Below are 16,389 nucleotides of genomic sequence, written 5' to 3' on the forward strand. Positions count from 1 at the left end.
CAGCATGTTCTATATGAACTGTGTTTTATAAATGCTTGTCTGTGAGATTATACTAGTGGGGAGATACAACGAATGTAAAATGACTGCAACAGTCTTAATTAAAATGAAGGGTCTGACACAGATTTTAACATCTGAGTGAAACATTTTCTTTGCATTACCAACACTTTGAAACCATGGCAGTAATGGTAAAGTAAACGTGAAGATGTAGTAAACACAAAAAATTGAATGGTCAAATATTACCTCCAAAGTGTAATTGTTACTGGTGACAACAAATGTAATAACATTCTTATTGTGTCAAAAAGTATTTTGCAACATATTTATATTATAAATGTGTCACAGTGGTGGAATGTGCAATTATGTGGTGCCCACTTTTGTTACCTAATACTCCACTACATTTATCTAAGAGCTAGTTACTTTACAAATTCATATTTTACTACATCCAAATCATGTTGTCAGCTTATATAAAATATGATACATTGTTATAGACCCATAACATTAAAATGCTGCGTAAAGGTTAGTGCATAAGTAATAATAATAATAATTATACTACAATTATTATACACAATGATAAAAGACAGGCGCCATTCTACTTTTACTCTGATACTTTAAGTAAATGGTAAATGGTAAATGATCTCACTTATATAGCGCTTTTCAACCTTCACGGTTCCCAAAGCACTTTATAGCTAAGTCTCATTCACCCATTCACACACCGCTCTAACCAGCTTTACTTCCCGTGTGACAGTGCTAACCACTGCGCCACCATGCCGCCCAAGTACATTTGCTGATAATACTTTCGTAGTTTTACTTAAATGACATTTTGAATTTAGGGCTTTTCCTTGTAATTCAGTATATTTACATTGTGCTATTGCTACTTTTACCACAGTAAAGGATCTGAATACATCTTCCGCCCCTGTTGGTCACCGTGAGTTTGGTTTAAATTGAACATGAACTTAAACCGAAAATGTCAAAAATGAAATCAATGAAAATTAACATATACAGATGTATTCTAATTGACTAGTCAACAGAAAAATAGAGGCAACTATAACACAATGCAATGTAATGCAATTACCGTACAGCAGTTACTAAAATGTTGCTTTTGCTGAGACTGCGTGTTTGTGTGTTCACTCACTTCAATTTTATGGCATTTTTTTTGAGGCTGTGGTGGAGTTGTTCAGGACTGAATACACTGGAATGCAAGAATACACTGAAACATGGCTCACAAGGGGGGCCCCAGAGCAAAAATTAGCTGTGACCCTCCTTCCTCTCTCTTCCCATCATATACAGTTCACACAGCACACAGATACCAACCTATTATGGAATGCTTCATGGCCCCAGGTTTGCCTCATGTTGTGGTAATTTAATTAAACACGTTTTATTTTGGAATATGTGCCATATGAGCACAATATCAATTAAAACATTAAACTCTATTTTGACACCAGACCCCTCAACGCGGTGTCTTTGCTTGGTTGGCAATCATACTTTTAGCTGTCTATGGAGGAGCAAAAATATTAGAAACACTGACAATCTAACATAGTAAAGACTGCAATCTACAGCCTCAAAGGTCAGCACAGAACCCAACTCTGTGCTAACACCTCCAACAGTGTCAACAGCAATGAAAAATGTTGTTGTTACAGGACAGATTGCATGACATTGTTCAGGGGTTTCTGTTTTTTGGTTACTCAGTATTCATAACATACATTTTCGTTTTATAATTCACACCATTGAAAGGGAAACGAGTAAAGAATTATGACTTTATTCCCTGATTTTAAGTTTAATCCAGAATTATGACTTTATTCTAAGAGTCTTTACTTTTCCCAGAAGTCTGACTTAATGAGTAAAAAGTAATCTAACAACTCTTAGACTTGATTACATTAGATTAGATTAGATTCAACTTTATTGAATACAGTACAGGTACTGAGACAATGAAATGCAGTTTAACATTTTACCAGAAATGTAAAAAGCAACAAAGTGCAGAATGATGTACATATAGAGGCAATAAACATAAGGGGTAGATATGAATATGCACGGATGTATACAGTATGAACATGTGCAGCTGCTACAGTAGGCAGTGCAGGTATAAAATATATAGTGCAGGTGTAAGTACAAGTAATGCTAATAGTAAGAGTTTATATGCAGAATAAGGTATGATATGAATACGGTGTATACACTCTGGATAACATACCATACCTTATTCTGTATATAATGTCTTACTATCAGCATTACTTGTGGTTGGAGGTGTGACAAATATAGATTTATATAATCACATAAAAAAAACATGATCCCAGTCCTGTGGAGCCCATGAAAAGAGACATATATATTAATAAATATATTTTAAATTATTGTTTTATATGGACTTCATTTGTCTGTCAAAAGTGAAAAATTTTACTCCAAAATGACTGTGAACTGTAAATGGCAAGCAAACCACTCTCACTCCATGTGTAACATGGTGTAGCATTGTTGATTTGTTCAGGTATTTTACTTTAAAAGTCATATATTTGTATATTTTTTTATATTTATATCATGTATAATATTATGTGCAGATGATGACGATGATGACGACGATGACGACGATGACGATGATGACGACAACAACGACGATGATTATCATAAGGGCTCTGTGTGCTCGTATTGTCAATTCTGTGAGGTATGTCTGAAAATAAATTTGAGAAATTAAAGTCAGTGTCACCTGTAGTCATCAGAAATCCAGAGATCACAGTGCATAGTGATGAGAAGCAACTGTGCTAAAGATTAAACAGCTGAGATTTGTTTTTTGTATTGAAATGGAAGGCGTACATTAATCAAGCACTCTACATGTGTCCACTCTGTAGGTTCTGTTCTGTCTGTATGTATAGTCCTTTCCAACTCTGATGAACGGCTTCCTAGATTTGTTTCAAACTAAATGTGTGTTCTTCCAGCACTGTGACACCTGTGACAAATGTCCTTGTGAAGAGGGAGACAAGTCTGAACACTGTGATGACTGCAAGGTGAGGAAATACCCATTATGTGACATTTAACTTCAGGTCAGTCCATACTCTCCTCTAAGCAAAGGAAAATCTTAACCGGCTTTGTTTTGTCATACATGTAAGAAGTGATGACACAAATGATGCTACACATTTTCAACCAAATGGAATACAATTAATCTATATCAATATAAAACACACACACACACACACACACACACACACACACACACACATACACACACACACACACACACACACATATATATATATAGGCGATATTTCTCAAAATATTTCACTCCACCACACCAAAAATGTCAACCAAATCAGAACCACTTCTGTATGAACCTTAAGTTCATGGTCTCCAGAGGACCTGTAGGTGACTTCTTGACCTTGTCTGTAGCACCACAAGCAGATCAAAATTCTTTATTTTCCCCTGATCAACACTTTGATCTGTCTTGGCAGATTGTCATAAATACATAAATATTCATGTTCCCCAGCAGATGAATCCTAATGACTTTTGGTAATGCCCTGACTGTTCGGGAAACATGGTGGCACACCTGACAGATGACCTGCATAATTATTAAAGACAAACCTATAGTTCTGGCATGCACAGGAATATAAGGCACAGGTGTGCGTGATTGCTCTGAGATGCCTGACGCATTCAGGTGGCCCCATTGTGGAATCCACATTGTCGATGTGAAGCAGCGGTGTGTGCTGAGTTTGCCAGGGGTGATAGAAGTGCACCATACGGGGTGTATTGCATGGCTGTGCCCACTTGTGTCTGGGTGTAACTCAAAGTTGGAATCTGTGAAACCAAGGAGTGTGCTTCTCTTCACATTTCCAAAGAGAGGACAAACAATTGGAAATGGCAGGGGTTCACTCCTGTGCAGGCTGTGGGATGCATATGCCCGCAGAAGATGGGCATGATCAATGTGTGTCTTGCCGGGGCAGAGCTAAGGGAGCTGGGCTCAGAATATAGGTTAGGCCCCGCCCCTCTATCTGCAAGGATGAGCAGGGCAACCGCCCCGTACCCCATGGCCACAGATATAGAGGAAGAGGAGGAGGAAGAAGATGTCGATAGGCGGTTCCAGAGGAAGAAGGCAGTGAGCGCAGCACACAATTGAGCCACCTCACTAGAGTTCTGGTGGAAAGGGCTTCTAGGGCCCTCGGTATCAAACCCTCGGCAGAGGCTGACTCCGCACCCTCCCTCTTTGATGAGGCTTGGTGGACTAGGCCAGCCACCTTTTCCGTGCTGTGGTCAGTTGCCCCCAGTGGATCAGGCTATAGCAGCTTTGAGTTCACCACCAAAGTCCATCCTGGGCATAGCAGGCACCCCCAGTAGAAACTGTAAGATGATGGATGCCTTGTTGGCTAAGATGCACAGAGCCATTGTTGTCCAGGTGCAGCTAGCTAACACAGGGGCTATCCTTTCACTATATCAGCGGCAGCTTATGCAGGATTTAGATAAGATAAGATAATTCTTTATTAATCCCTCAGCGGGAAAATTTGCATTGTTATAGCAGCATACAGGATAGTGCAACAGCAAGAGACAGAAGTAAGAAAAATCAACATATAATGAATAAAAACAATAAAGACCATTCTAAAAAACTATAAGAACAATTATAAAAAACAACAACTATAATTTACAAATTTACAAATTCACAGAATGATAAAGGCCAGGATTACAAGCCTCAATTTATTGAGGAGCTGAGGCAAGTTGCTTTCATGCTCCTTAGGCTGATAAAACAGCGGGCAGAGGCGGCTGGCAAGGCTATGGCTGCACTGTGGTTGGTGAGGTGACATTTGTGGTTATCTCAGTCCAGGCTGCAGCAGAAGGACCCAGCCTGATGAAGTGTCTGATGAAGCTGCCTGTAGTGCCGTCAGCTACGTTTGGCCAAGAGGTCAGTGCCTCGCTGCAACAAGTAGCAAGAAGCCTGCCGCTGTGCTCAGGAGGTGTCTGGTACCATTGGCCACCGCCAGGGTGGGCGTAGGTCACCTGCTCAGGCTGAATGCCCTCGGCAACCCCCTGAGCACCTGAGGTCCTATTTGGAGGTGTTACAGATGGAGGTTTCTACCCTCCTGGCGAAAGGAGCAATCAAGGAGATAGAGCCAGGGTATTGGTGGGCTGGGTTCTATTCCCGCTATTTCCTCATCCCCATATGGGATTGGAGACTAAGACCAATCCTGGACCTCAGGGGCCACAACCGGATGCAAGCCCTATCAGTCCACAAGGGGCTTGCAGGTTTAGACCAGATGATGGGGAAGTAGTGCTGCATCCCAACCCCAACCAAGTCATTGAGCTTTATCAGAATCAGAATCAGAATCAGAAATACTTTATTGATCCCCGGGGGGAAATTGTACAGTACCGGTGCTCCCATTCAAGATTAGAAAGTAGCATAAAGTTAGAGCTTAAGTATATACAAAATATAAAAATAAGAACTAGAAAATAAAGAATAAAAATAAAAATAGAAATATACACATTTACAGTATTTAAGTGAAAATAAAAGTAAAAAATGTATACAATAACAATGTATATGCATGTGTGTGTGTGTGTGTGTGTATATATATACACTATATTGCCAAAAGTATTGGCTCACCTGCCTTGACTCGCATATGAATTTAAGTGACATCCCATTCTTAATCCATAGGGTTTAATATGACGTCGGTCCACCCTTTGCAGCTATAACAGCTTCAACTCCTGGGAAGGCTTTCCACAAGGTTTAGGAGTGTGTTTATGGGAATTTTTGACCATTCTTCCAGAAGCGCATTTGTGAGGTCACACACTGATGTTGGACGAGAAGGCCTGGCTCTCAGTTTCTGCTCTAATTCATCTCAAAGGTGTTCTATTGGGTTGAGGTCAGCACTCTGTGCAGGCCAGTCAAGTTCATCCACACCAAACTCTCTCATCCATGTCTTTATGGACCTTGCTTTGTGCACTGGTGCACAGTCATGTTGGAACAGGAAGGGGCCATCCGTTCCCACAAAGTTGGGAGCATGGAATTGTCCAAAATCTCTTGGTATGCTGAAGCATTCAGAGTTCCTTTCACTGGAACTAAGGGGCCAAGCCCAGCTCCTGAAAAACAACCCCACACCATAATCCCCCCTCCACCAAACTTTACACTTGGCACAATGCAGTCAGACAAGTACCGTTCTCCTGGCAACCGCCAAACCCAGACTCGTCCATCAGATCGCCAGATGGTGAAGCGCGATTCGTCACTCCAGAGAACGCGTCTCCACTGCTCTAGAGTCCAGTGGCGGCGTGCTTTACATCAGTGCATCCGACGCTTTGCATTGCACTTGGTGATGTATGGCTTGGATGCAGCTGTTCGACCATGGAAACCCATTCCATGAAGCTCTCTACGCACTGTTCTTGAGCTTATCTGAAGGCCACATGAAGTTTGGAGGTCTGTAGCGATTGACCTCTGCGCACTATGCGCCTCAGCGTCCGCTGACCCCGCTCCGTCACTTTACGTGGCCTACCACTTCGTGGCTGAGTTGCTGTCATTCCCAATCGCTTCCACCTTGTTATAATACCACTGACAGTTGACTGTGGAATATTTAGGAGCGAGGAAATTCCACGACTGGACTTGTTGCACAGGTGGCATCCTATCACAGTACCACGCTGGAATTCACTGAGCTCCTGAGAGCGACCCATTCTTTCACAAATGTTTGTAGAAACAGTCTGCATGCCTTGGTGCATGATTTTATACACCTGTGGCCATGGAAGTGATTGGACCACCTGATTTCAATTATTTGGATGGGTGAGTGAATACTTTTGGCAATATAGTGTATATATATATATATATATATATATATATATATATATATATATATATGTATGTATTGCATTGTTGTGTATAACATATATGTATTGCACTGGCACATTGAAAGAATAAATAATGAGGTAGTATATGAACAGGTGAAGTAGGTCCAGGTTTCCAGTCTCTTTCTTCTGAGTGTCAGTGACACTCAGAGGGAGGAGTTGAACAGTTTGATGGCCACAGGCAGGAATGATTTCCTGTGGCGCTCTGTTGTACATTTGGGAGGAATGAGTCTCCCACTGAAGCTGCTCTTGTGTCTGACCAGCACATCATGGAGAGGATGTGAAGCATTGTCCAAGATGCCCCGCAGCTTGGACAGCATTCTCCTCTCTGACACCACCGTCAGAGAGTCCAGCTCCACCCCCACAACGTCACTGGCCTTGCGGATCAGTTTGTTGAGTCTGTTGGAGTCCGCTACCCTCAGCCTGCTGCCCCAGTATGCAACAGCATAGAGGATAGCACTGGCCACCACAGACTCATAAAACATCCTCAGCTTCTATGGCCCCCTCAGGGCCATATGGGCCCACAGGATGACGGACAACTCTTTGTGTGCTATAAACAGGAATGTCAGGGTAGACCACTGTCAAAGGCTAGACTGTCCCACTGGATCACAGAAGTGATCAAGCAGGCGTACAAGGGGGCAGGAGTGCTAGTGCCGCCTGGAGTACAGGCGCACACCCGTGGAGTTGCGACCTCCTGGGCACTGTGGAAAGGGGCATCTCTAACAGAAATCTGCACAGCAGGTACTTTGTCAACTCTGTCTACGTTCACCCTTCCTTTCCACTTCCTTTGGGGAATTGGTCTTGCGTGGGTCCCACTTAAACCAGTCAGTTGGCCTTGCATCAGGCAGGCTGGCTGAGCGCTCCTTCACCCCTGTGGTCACTAGCCTTGGCGTCTTGCGGGGCAGGTGAGGCTCTAGGTAGCGCCTTGCTCCTAAGCATACAGCAGCAGCAGTCAACTTGTATTGTACATTTGTATAGTTTGTTTGTAGCACAGATTTGGGCCCATAGGGTTGTGTATGTGGTTAGAGCACTGGTGATGGTTTTGGGATTCTCGAGGTGTCATACAGAGTCCCCATACATATGGAATATGTAGTTGGGTGGAGAGATAGTCTCAATACGATAGAGAACTGTAGGTTACATTGTAACCGTTGCTCTCTGAGTCAAGACACTATCTCTCCACTTTGAGGTTGCTCAGAATCAGGTGTCAATTAAGGAAAATCAGAGCAATCACGCACAGCTGTGCCTTATATTCCCATGCGCGCCAGTACTACTGGTGTGTCTTAAATAATTATCCACGTCATCTGTCAGGTGGGGGAATGTTCCCCCACACATATGGAATATGTAGCTGGGTGGAGTCTTTTCACTCAGGGAACAACGGTAACAATGTAACCTACAATTTCAAGCTAATTGGCAAATATTAGCATGCTAACTAAGATGGTAAACATGGTAAACATTACTTGCTAAACATCAGCATTTCAGCATGGCTGAATACTCTTAATCTTGTTGAAAACCAAACAACTTGAGGCCCTTTGGACTTTAAAGCCCAAGAATGCTGACCAAAAAACCTGATCCAAAACCCATGCTTGAAAAATCCAACGTCTGTTTTTACTTGAAATTTGCTGTGAAGAATATGAGCTTTACTGTTTGTACTATCTGCCAAAATTCCAATTTACATATTTCAGACGCCATAAAATGTTCATGTTGTGCAAAGTGCATAGTTTCTAAGCAGCCACTAGGCTTTCAGTCCTGTCACTCATTTGGCTTGATGTCACACGTGAAAGTCATTGTGCCTTAACAACTGCACAAGATTTAAATTTAAATTTAACTCATCACATGGTGAGGAAAGAAATGTTCCTTGAATGACTAAACCTCAGTAAGGCACAGTAGCATTCACCAATCATCTTCAACTGGTACTGAAGTACAAAATATTTAAATGTTTGCCTTTCAGTGCCATTTTGGCTGCCTATGGTGCCAATTATACATTTGCAATTATTTCCATTTACATATTGCTAAGTCCTCTCAGCAATAAAAATAGAAAGGAAAAAAAAAGAAAAGTCAGGGAGGATAAAAAAGTAAAGATTATGAGATACTACGGCAAAATTGTGAGATACTAAGTCAAAACTTTGACATGAGTCAAAGTGTAGACTTTTTAAGAATGTGAATCAAATTTTAAAAGTCAATTTGGACTCAGTAAATCTCATTATTTTGATTTAGTATGTCAAAGTTTTGACATAATTTCAACTACATGAGAGTATTGTTATGTTTGTCATTCCTAAAATCTGATCATTTGATTATCATTTGATTTTATATTTGATAGAAATGGGCTTCCATACATCTGACATATGAGCAGACATGAAAATGTTTTTGTAGCTGTATGGGGTAACCTATGGCAGTGTAGTCTCACTTTGTGTTGGGAACAGACAGCTCTGGGGTCAGACAAATGGATTAGGCTTCTTGTTAAACCATGAAACTGTTTACATGTACACATTACTTTGTCTTGTTCACAGATGTGCACTTACTGCCATGTGTGTCCTGTTTGCCAAACTCTTTGCCAGCCTGGTGAGTAAATACACATTTTTATAATATCACATTAGAAAGGAAAGTTTTTCTGTAGCTCATTCTAACTGGTCAGTCCAGTTATACAACAAGAAGCTTTTTGGGACTTGATTCATAGTTCTAAACAGAACAGCAGTGATGGCTGAAGGTTAGGCTGAAGAACTAAAGATGACCAAACAGGAACGGGAATAATACAAACTGCTTATTTTGTCTTTTTTCTTCAGGAGGTTTTCTTGATGAAGTGACTGGATCAATCTACAAGTAAGTCATATTTACACTAAACTGAAACTGTTCAAACATTATGAACCACAACCTGTTGCTTCTGTTTGTCTCTCCATCCACAGGACCGTAGCTGATGTCTTTGATGATGATGATGATGATGACAACTGAACCCAACCATATGTTGCCACCATGTGGCCCAACTAATATGTTTCACCTTCACTTCTGATTTTCACTGTTATTTTTGTCTTTTTCCTTGAGAACATTAAACGTTTGCTCACCAATGACTGAATAGAAAATGTTCAAAAAATAACTTAATATATTTGTGTACTGTTGTTAACTGACAAGTTGACTTTTAAGGAAAATGAAATATTTGAAGTCATATTTGGGATATGTTGAATAATAAAGAGGTTTGACAGTTATTGATTTATTGATTTTAAAATGCTCAATAGTCTGAGTACTGTTTCTATGAAAGAAAATGAAAGAAAGCTTTCCTGTAGAGTGGATTAAGCCAACATGCTGCCTGAAGTCAGAAAAGTAATAGAAAGAGGTGTGGACTCCAGTCACATGACTTGGACTCGAGTAAGACGCAACACGAGTCATGAATCTGATAACTTTAGACAAAATCAAAACAGACTTTCAACTCGATCAGTGACTCGTGATTTCCCTTGACTTTAGCCTTTTGACTTGAGATCATCCCTAAGCCCAGGGGTTACTGTAAATATGATGCTACAAAAAGAGTCAACTCTTCAGATACTTTAAATCTATATTTATCTATAATGATATAATATTTAGAGAGAAATAGCCATGTAAGACAATCAGATATTCAAATATTTAAATATCCATGTATAGTTTGAAAACAATCTATTATTATTCAAATATTTTTATTGATTTTCACATTATACACTCACACTAGTACTCAATACCCCAGACCAGAGGGGAAAGAAATAAAAATAAATAATAATTATAATAAATAAATACAAGATCAGGAGAATAAAACAGATAAATCACTCGGTATACACAAAGTAGTTATACATACACATATATGCCTATACACGCATGACTGCATATACAGAGTTACATATAAACACAAATAAAAATAAAAATAAAATAAAATAAAAAAGAGGGGGGGGGGGGGGGGGACTTAGGCTACACTATATTAAGGGAAGGGAGTTCATCCTCAAAATACGATAGAAATGGTTGCCAAACTTTATAATATCTATGAGTAGTGCCCCTGGCAGTGTATTTAAGTTGTTCAAGTTTGAGAGATGGGACATCACCTCCTCCACCCAACGCCTATGAGAGGGGGGGTGTAACCTTCTTCCAACTACGGAGTATTAGACGTCGAGCCAAAAGAGTGGAGAATGCTATAGCCTCAGCCTGGTGCCTAGTTATTGGTGTCTCCTGAGGGACAACCCCAAATAATGCAGTCAATGGGTTGGGACTGATAACTTTATTACACATATATGAAAATGTATCAAATATACCTGTCCAAAATAGAGACAGTTTCGGGCAAAGCCAAAACATGTGACTGAGGCTAGCTGGGTCCTGCCTGCATCTGATGCAAGTTGGGTCTAAACCAGGGTAGAGTTTGGCTAGTTTACTTGCAGATAAATGTAACCTGTGCAGAACCTTAAATTGCAGCAACCCATGTCGAATACATATTGAGGAAGAGTGTACCAATGTAATTGCTGCCTGCCAATCTACATCTGAAATGGTGGTTCTCAATTCTTCCTCCCACAGCCTTGCTAAACGGTTAAGTGATATGACGGCAACCCTCTGGATATTATCATATAACACAGACACCATACCTCTGTCAACTGGGTCCATGTTCAAACATTCATCTATCCATGTATTCTGAGGGGTTGTTAAAGAGAAGTGTGTTTTAACATAACTCCGCACCGGTAGGTATCTAAAGAAATGTGACTGAGGGATGCTGAAGTCTTTCTTTAGCTGTTCAAAGGAAATGAAATGCCCTTCCCTAAAAAGGTCCATCACACATTTAATCCCTCTCCTATGCCACAATTGAAAAGATGGGTCTGTGAGAGATGGGGCAAAATTGATGTTCGCAAGAATAGGGGAAGTGACAAGAGCTTGTTTATGCTTAAAGTGAATCCTAAACTGCGACCATATCTTCAGGCAGCCAGAAATTATTGGGTTGTTCGTCCAACAACGTTTACTAAGGGGTAGTGGAGAGCAAATTAAAGAGCGAAGCGAAACCGCATTACTTGAATACTGTTCCATTCGACACCAGACCGGGGAGTCATCATCTGATACATTAGAGACTTTTGTGGATATTAGCAGCCCAGTAATAATACAAAAAATTGGGTAGAGACAGCCCACCATCTCCTTTTTGTCTTTCCAAATATTCCTTCCATATTCTGGGTACTTTTTTATTCCAGATGAAAGTAGATATGAGTTTATTTAAGTCCTTAAAAAAGGATTTAGGGATACACACTGGTATTGCTTGGAACAGAAATAAAAACCTGGGCATAATAGTCATTTTTACTGAGTTTGAAAACAATCTATAGATGGAGAACATCATTTAAACCATCTTGTCCTGTCATAGCGCTCCGCAGCCTGATCCCAGCTACCATTGGATGAGAGAACAAAGATGAGAGATATCAGGTAAGAGCTTGGGTAACATTGATTATTGAGAATATAAGAATATTTTCAAAAGTCTGTTCATTACTCAACTAGTTCTAAGATTGATCTGAAAACCAGGAACATATTGTGTATCCCAGAATGAACAAAGGTATTACTAAAACATATAGTTTCCAATATGAATATCTTTACAGAAGAAATAATATCACCAGTCTACAGAGAGCAGAGGTAAAAGTGTAGTGTACAGTCTGACCCCACTTTAGTGATATTGTACTTTAGTGCTGCAAGTTCGTTTATACCAACAACCACTTGACATGCAGCAACATTTGGCTTTTGGAGTCCCTGACGGGGCAGTTAGCCTTGCTGGGTTGTACTGCAGCCTTGCTGCAGATAAATTGGCAAATGGACTTTACTTCAGTTCTTTCAATTCATTTTGGTAAAACTGAAATCAAATGTTGATCGATTAAGAAATAATGTCTTTTTGGCAGAAGATATGGGATTAAAACAGTGGTGGTAGGGAATATTGTAAAATACAAAAGTATGTCAAAGAAACAGACAAAAAACAGTCTGACAAATGTGAGCTTTGTAATTGAAAGGTAACAGAGAGCGCCGTCAGACTCGAGGCTCGGTGTAGAGATGTCAAAGGGAACTTTCACTGTGTGGTTAGAGATATTACATTCTCTGGTACAGCAGGTGGCAGTATACACCTTTCACGCTATCTGTAAAATACCAAAGAAGAAGAAGAGGAAATAACCTTCCGCTTTGCCTCTAAAGTCAGGTTACAAAACCAAAGCTGAGCTCCAAAAACAGTCCTAACAAGAGAACTTGAACTTCCATTGCGTCGCAGCGAATGGGGTTTGACAAGTTCTGCAATCCGGACAGTTCTGATCCGTTTTGGGTGAGTTTATTTCCACGACCTTCGTGTTTTTCCCCTTTATCTTAAAATATTCCCGCTGTTGTTATTAGCTACCGGCACATGCTGTTAGACCCAACTCAGCCCCGGTAAGTTCGGTAACTACGTAGAAACTGTTCTACGTAACAACAGCCTGGCTTCACTAAATAACCGGCTTATCCACGTGCCGGTGCCCCCGTGTTGTCTTAATACTATGCACGCACTGCACTGTGGTGTCTCTGTATGAGTCTGTATCAGCTTCAGCATTATAATACATCGCCAGCCTGATTCCAGACACAAACTTCTATATACCCCAGGCGACCCTAATGTATCATATCCGCTGCAGTACCGTTCACCGGTACACATAGCACAACCTGCTGCGCTCCCGTCCCCCCGAGATGCCATAAAACCCCGGTCAACTAACCATGTTGTGACACTGGTTTGGAGTTTGTGCCACTGTACTGCACCATTAATGTTAGGGAACGTGTCATAACAAACAAGACTTGTCCCCGGTAAAGTACACAATTGGCTGCTGAGTAAGTTATGACATCGTTTGAGTAATACATTGCGAAATAAAAATTAGACTTATTGCTTTTTAATATATTGATCGTCTTGATACCACTTTTTTAGTTTGTAAGTGAATTACTTTTTGAAACTTTCATTTCACTGGTCTCTTAGTCACAGTTACACCCATGTTTCAGCTATTATCAAGGCTGAGCATGTTCCAGCTGTTATCGAGGCTGAGCATGTTCCAGTTGTTATGGAGGCCCAAGCATGTTCCAGCACTCCCCCCCACCCCCCACCCCTCCTGGTTTGGGGGCCGTGATGAGCACATCTGGTTGAGCATGTTGCTGGCAGGTGAAAGATACAGATGGTGACACCGCCCTCAGGTCTACAGTAGAGCTAGCAGTGACAGAGACTGTACAAGGGAACTGGCCGTGAAGGAAAAAGTGAATGAATTTGACTGAACTAGTTGAAAATAAATTGTATTTTGTATAAAAGAGGAAGTATAGGGACACTGAAAAGCACATTCTTTGGTTTCAAATACATGCTGAGAAATCATCTTATGACTGATTCAAGACACCTGCAGACCGGACAGTTCTTTTCTCACTCTTTCCCAATTTTTTTTATTTTTTTATTAAGAGATTTTTTGGGCACTTTTGCCTTTTAATATATAGTGCCAGCTTAAGACGGACAGGAAAGGCAAGAGAGAGAGAGGGGGGATGACACACAGCTCCACCAGGTGAGCCACCAGGGCGCCCCTGCTCAGTGATGTTTGACAGTAATGACTGCCAGACTCAAAGTTTTAAACCACGCTCTTGACTTTACTGGATTACTGTAAAGTCATTACATTGTGTTATTTGAACCCAGTATACATCTGCACAGTGTTTCATTGCTGATATAAGAACTAGGCTTGGGCGGCATCTATTTTTTCATACTTTTCTGACATTTCACCTGGGTATCCGATGTATGGTGGTATTTATATAGTTAAAAAAAAGAAGGGCTGGACAGGCCATCTGGTAGACCAGGCACTTTCCTGATGGGCCTTAAGGGCCGACACTGCTTTTTTGTGTGTGACCGGCCCATAAAACAGGTACATTGCCACATATTTTCTTAATTCACATTGGGCTGGCCCAATCACATCTTTAAACCTCTCCCCTCTTGGGATCAGTGGCTTCATTAAGCAACGCATGTGTATCTGCAACCGACATGAATAAGATAAAATACAGGGGAGACGTGGAGGAAATAATCTTTATGCAGATGCCCCCAAATGTGCAAAAATCACAGATATGTTTGTTGAAGGGGCTGCAGCAGTAGCTTCAACGTCTACTGTGACAGCAATACCCGCCACTATGCAGCAACAGGTGGAAGGAGGACAGGTGGCTGACCACGGCCACTGCCAGGCAGAGGAGCAGAAAGAGGAGAGGAACAGGCGTGTGACAGGGAAGACGAGGGACAGAGTGAGCAGGAGTGTGTGTCCGATTTTTGGTCCCAGACCAGCCTTGCATGTATGAAATTTTCTAACCTACAATACTGTGTGTCTAATATGCAATTAGCCACCTTGGACAAATCTTGCTGGGTTTAGTTCAATTCAATTCAGTTCAGTTTTATTTATATAGCACCAAATCACAACAAAAATCATCTCATGACACTTTACAAATAGAGCAGGTCTCTTTATAATATTATTATAGAGACCCCACAGTTCCCACCATGAGCAAACACTATGGCGACACACAGAGAGACACACAGAGATGTATAGCAGCACCAGCAGTAGCCATAGCAGCTATAATTCTAATAATGGAAATATGACTTATAATAGTAGTTATAGCTGTAATAATAAGTGAATATGATTAGTAATAGCAATAACAACTTTAATAGTAACAGAACTATGACTAAAAATAATAATTGTAGTGATGAAAGTCAAGCGGGCCCATGGCAGCAGCAGCCAGGTGTACCAGGACCACAAACCACAGGAACCTGTGTGACTAGAAAGCACAAAGAAACTCTGGGGAAGATATAAAGTTAGTAACATGCATTGGTGGGACATGAATATGTAAAGATGGAGAGGGAGAGGAGGAAAGCTCAGTGCATCATGGGAAGTTCCCCAGCAGTCTTGAGTTTCATTTAAATAATAAAAGTCAACATCTACCGAATAAGGTAAAAACTGGATTAAGTTATTGCTAATTCGAAAGGAACATTTCGTACTGCTGCAGCTTCACATTAATAGCATTTAACTGGCGAGACACGAGTAGACTTTTATTTTGAAGGTCACAGGAAGTGCTGTGCGTTTGTCAGTGACATTAGCACTGCCCGCTATCGTTCATCTAAAATGCGTCTACAAAACAAGACAACGGTCATTTTCGACATTTTTGACAGCGGATCAGTTTGAAATATTGCAGGGAGTAATGGAACAAGAAAGAGAAGCCACTATGAGCTGTTAGATGAAGAGTAGTCTCGCATAGCCAGACCTATCTCAGCACTTTGTTTTAGCGCTGTAGAGCTGCAGGCGGCGGGCTGCACACCTGCAACTTCTCAGCGAGGTAACCAGCTCCTTTCACTGTGCCCTGCTCTTCTCAGACTCATGCCGTGTGCGGCATAAAATCAGATCACGGTTGCTCACAGAATGATGGGGAAAAGGCCAATTATTTCCTGACTTTATAACTTAATTGAAACGACAATAGTTTTAATTCTATCACCTGTAGTGTTACACCGCATTCAGTATCAGTTTAATAGAAAGAGCAGCATCTGTATTTTTGATGGTATTGAAAATCATACTTTCGGGATTTGTAAATACCCTAGAATATAGTAATACCTCGATACCGTCCAATAAT

At 41.0% G+C, this 16,389-nt stretch overlaps 2 protein-coding genes across 3 annotated transcripts in view; both read left to right on the top strand.

The window, feature by feature from the left end:
- The window catches only part of LOC139300584 (sarcoplasmic reticulum histidine-rich calcium-binding protein), a 12,286-nt gene extending 2,400 nt beyond the window's left edge, over positions 1 to 9,886 (top strand). Inside the window, exons 2-6 of the mRNA XM_070923732.1 lie at positions 2,541 to 2,644; positions 2,916 to 2,984; positions 9,294 to 9,345; positions 9,567 to 9,603; positions 9,687 to 9,886. Of these exons, the coding sequence (XP_070779833.1) occupies positions 2,541 to 2,644; positions 2,916 to 2,984; positions 9,294 to 9,345; positions 9,567 to 9,603; positions 9,687 to 9,732 (308 nt within the window). The 3' untranslated portion in view covers positions 9,733 to 9,886. The remainder of the gene's footprint in view (positions 1 to 2,540; positions 2,645 to 2,915; positions 2,985 to 9,293; positions 9,346 to 9,566; positions 9,604 to 9,686) is intronic.
- Positions 9,887 to 13,015: 3,129 nt separating this feature from the next.
- The window catches only part of abcc1 (ATP binding cassette subfamily C member 1 (ABCC1 blood group)), a 33,506-nt gene continuing 30,132 nt past the window's right edge, over positions 13,016 to 16,389 (top strand). For both annotated transcript variants that reach the window (XM_070922882.1, XM_070922883.1), the window contains exon 1: positions 13,016 to 13,063. In XM_070922882.1, the coding sequence (XP_070778983.1) occupies positions 13,016 to 13,063 (48 nt within the window). The remainder of the gene's footprint in view (positions 13,064 to 16,389) is intronic.

Source organism: Enoplosus armatus, chromosome 17 (assembly GCF_043641665.1).
Source record: "Enoplosus armatus isolate fEnoArm2 chromosome 17, fEnoArm2.hap1, whole genome shotgun sequence".
Lineage (NCBI taxonomy): Eukaryota > Metazoa > Chordata > Actinopteri > Centrarchiformes > Enoplosidae > Enoplosus > Enoplosus armatus.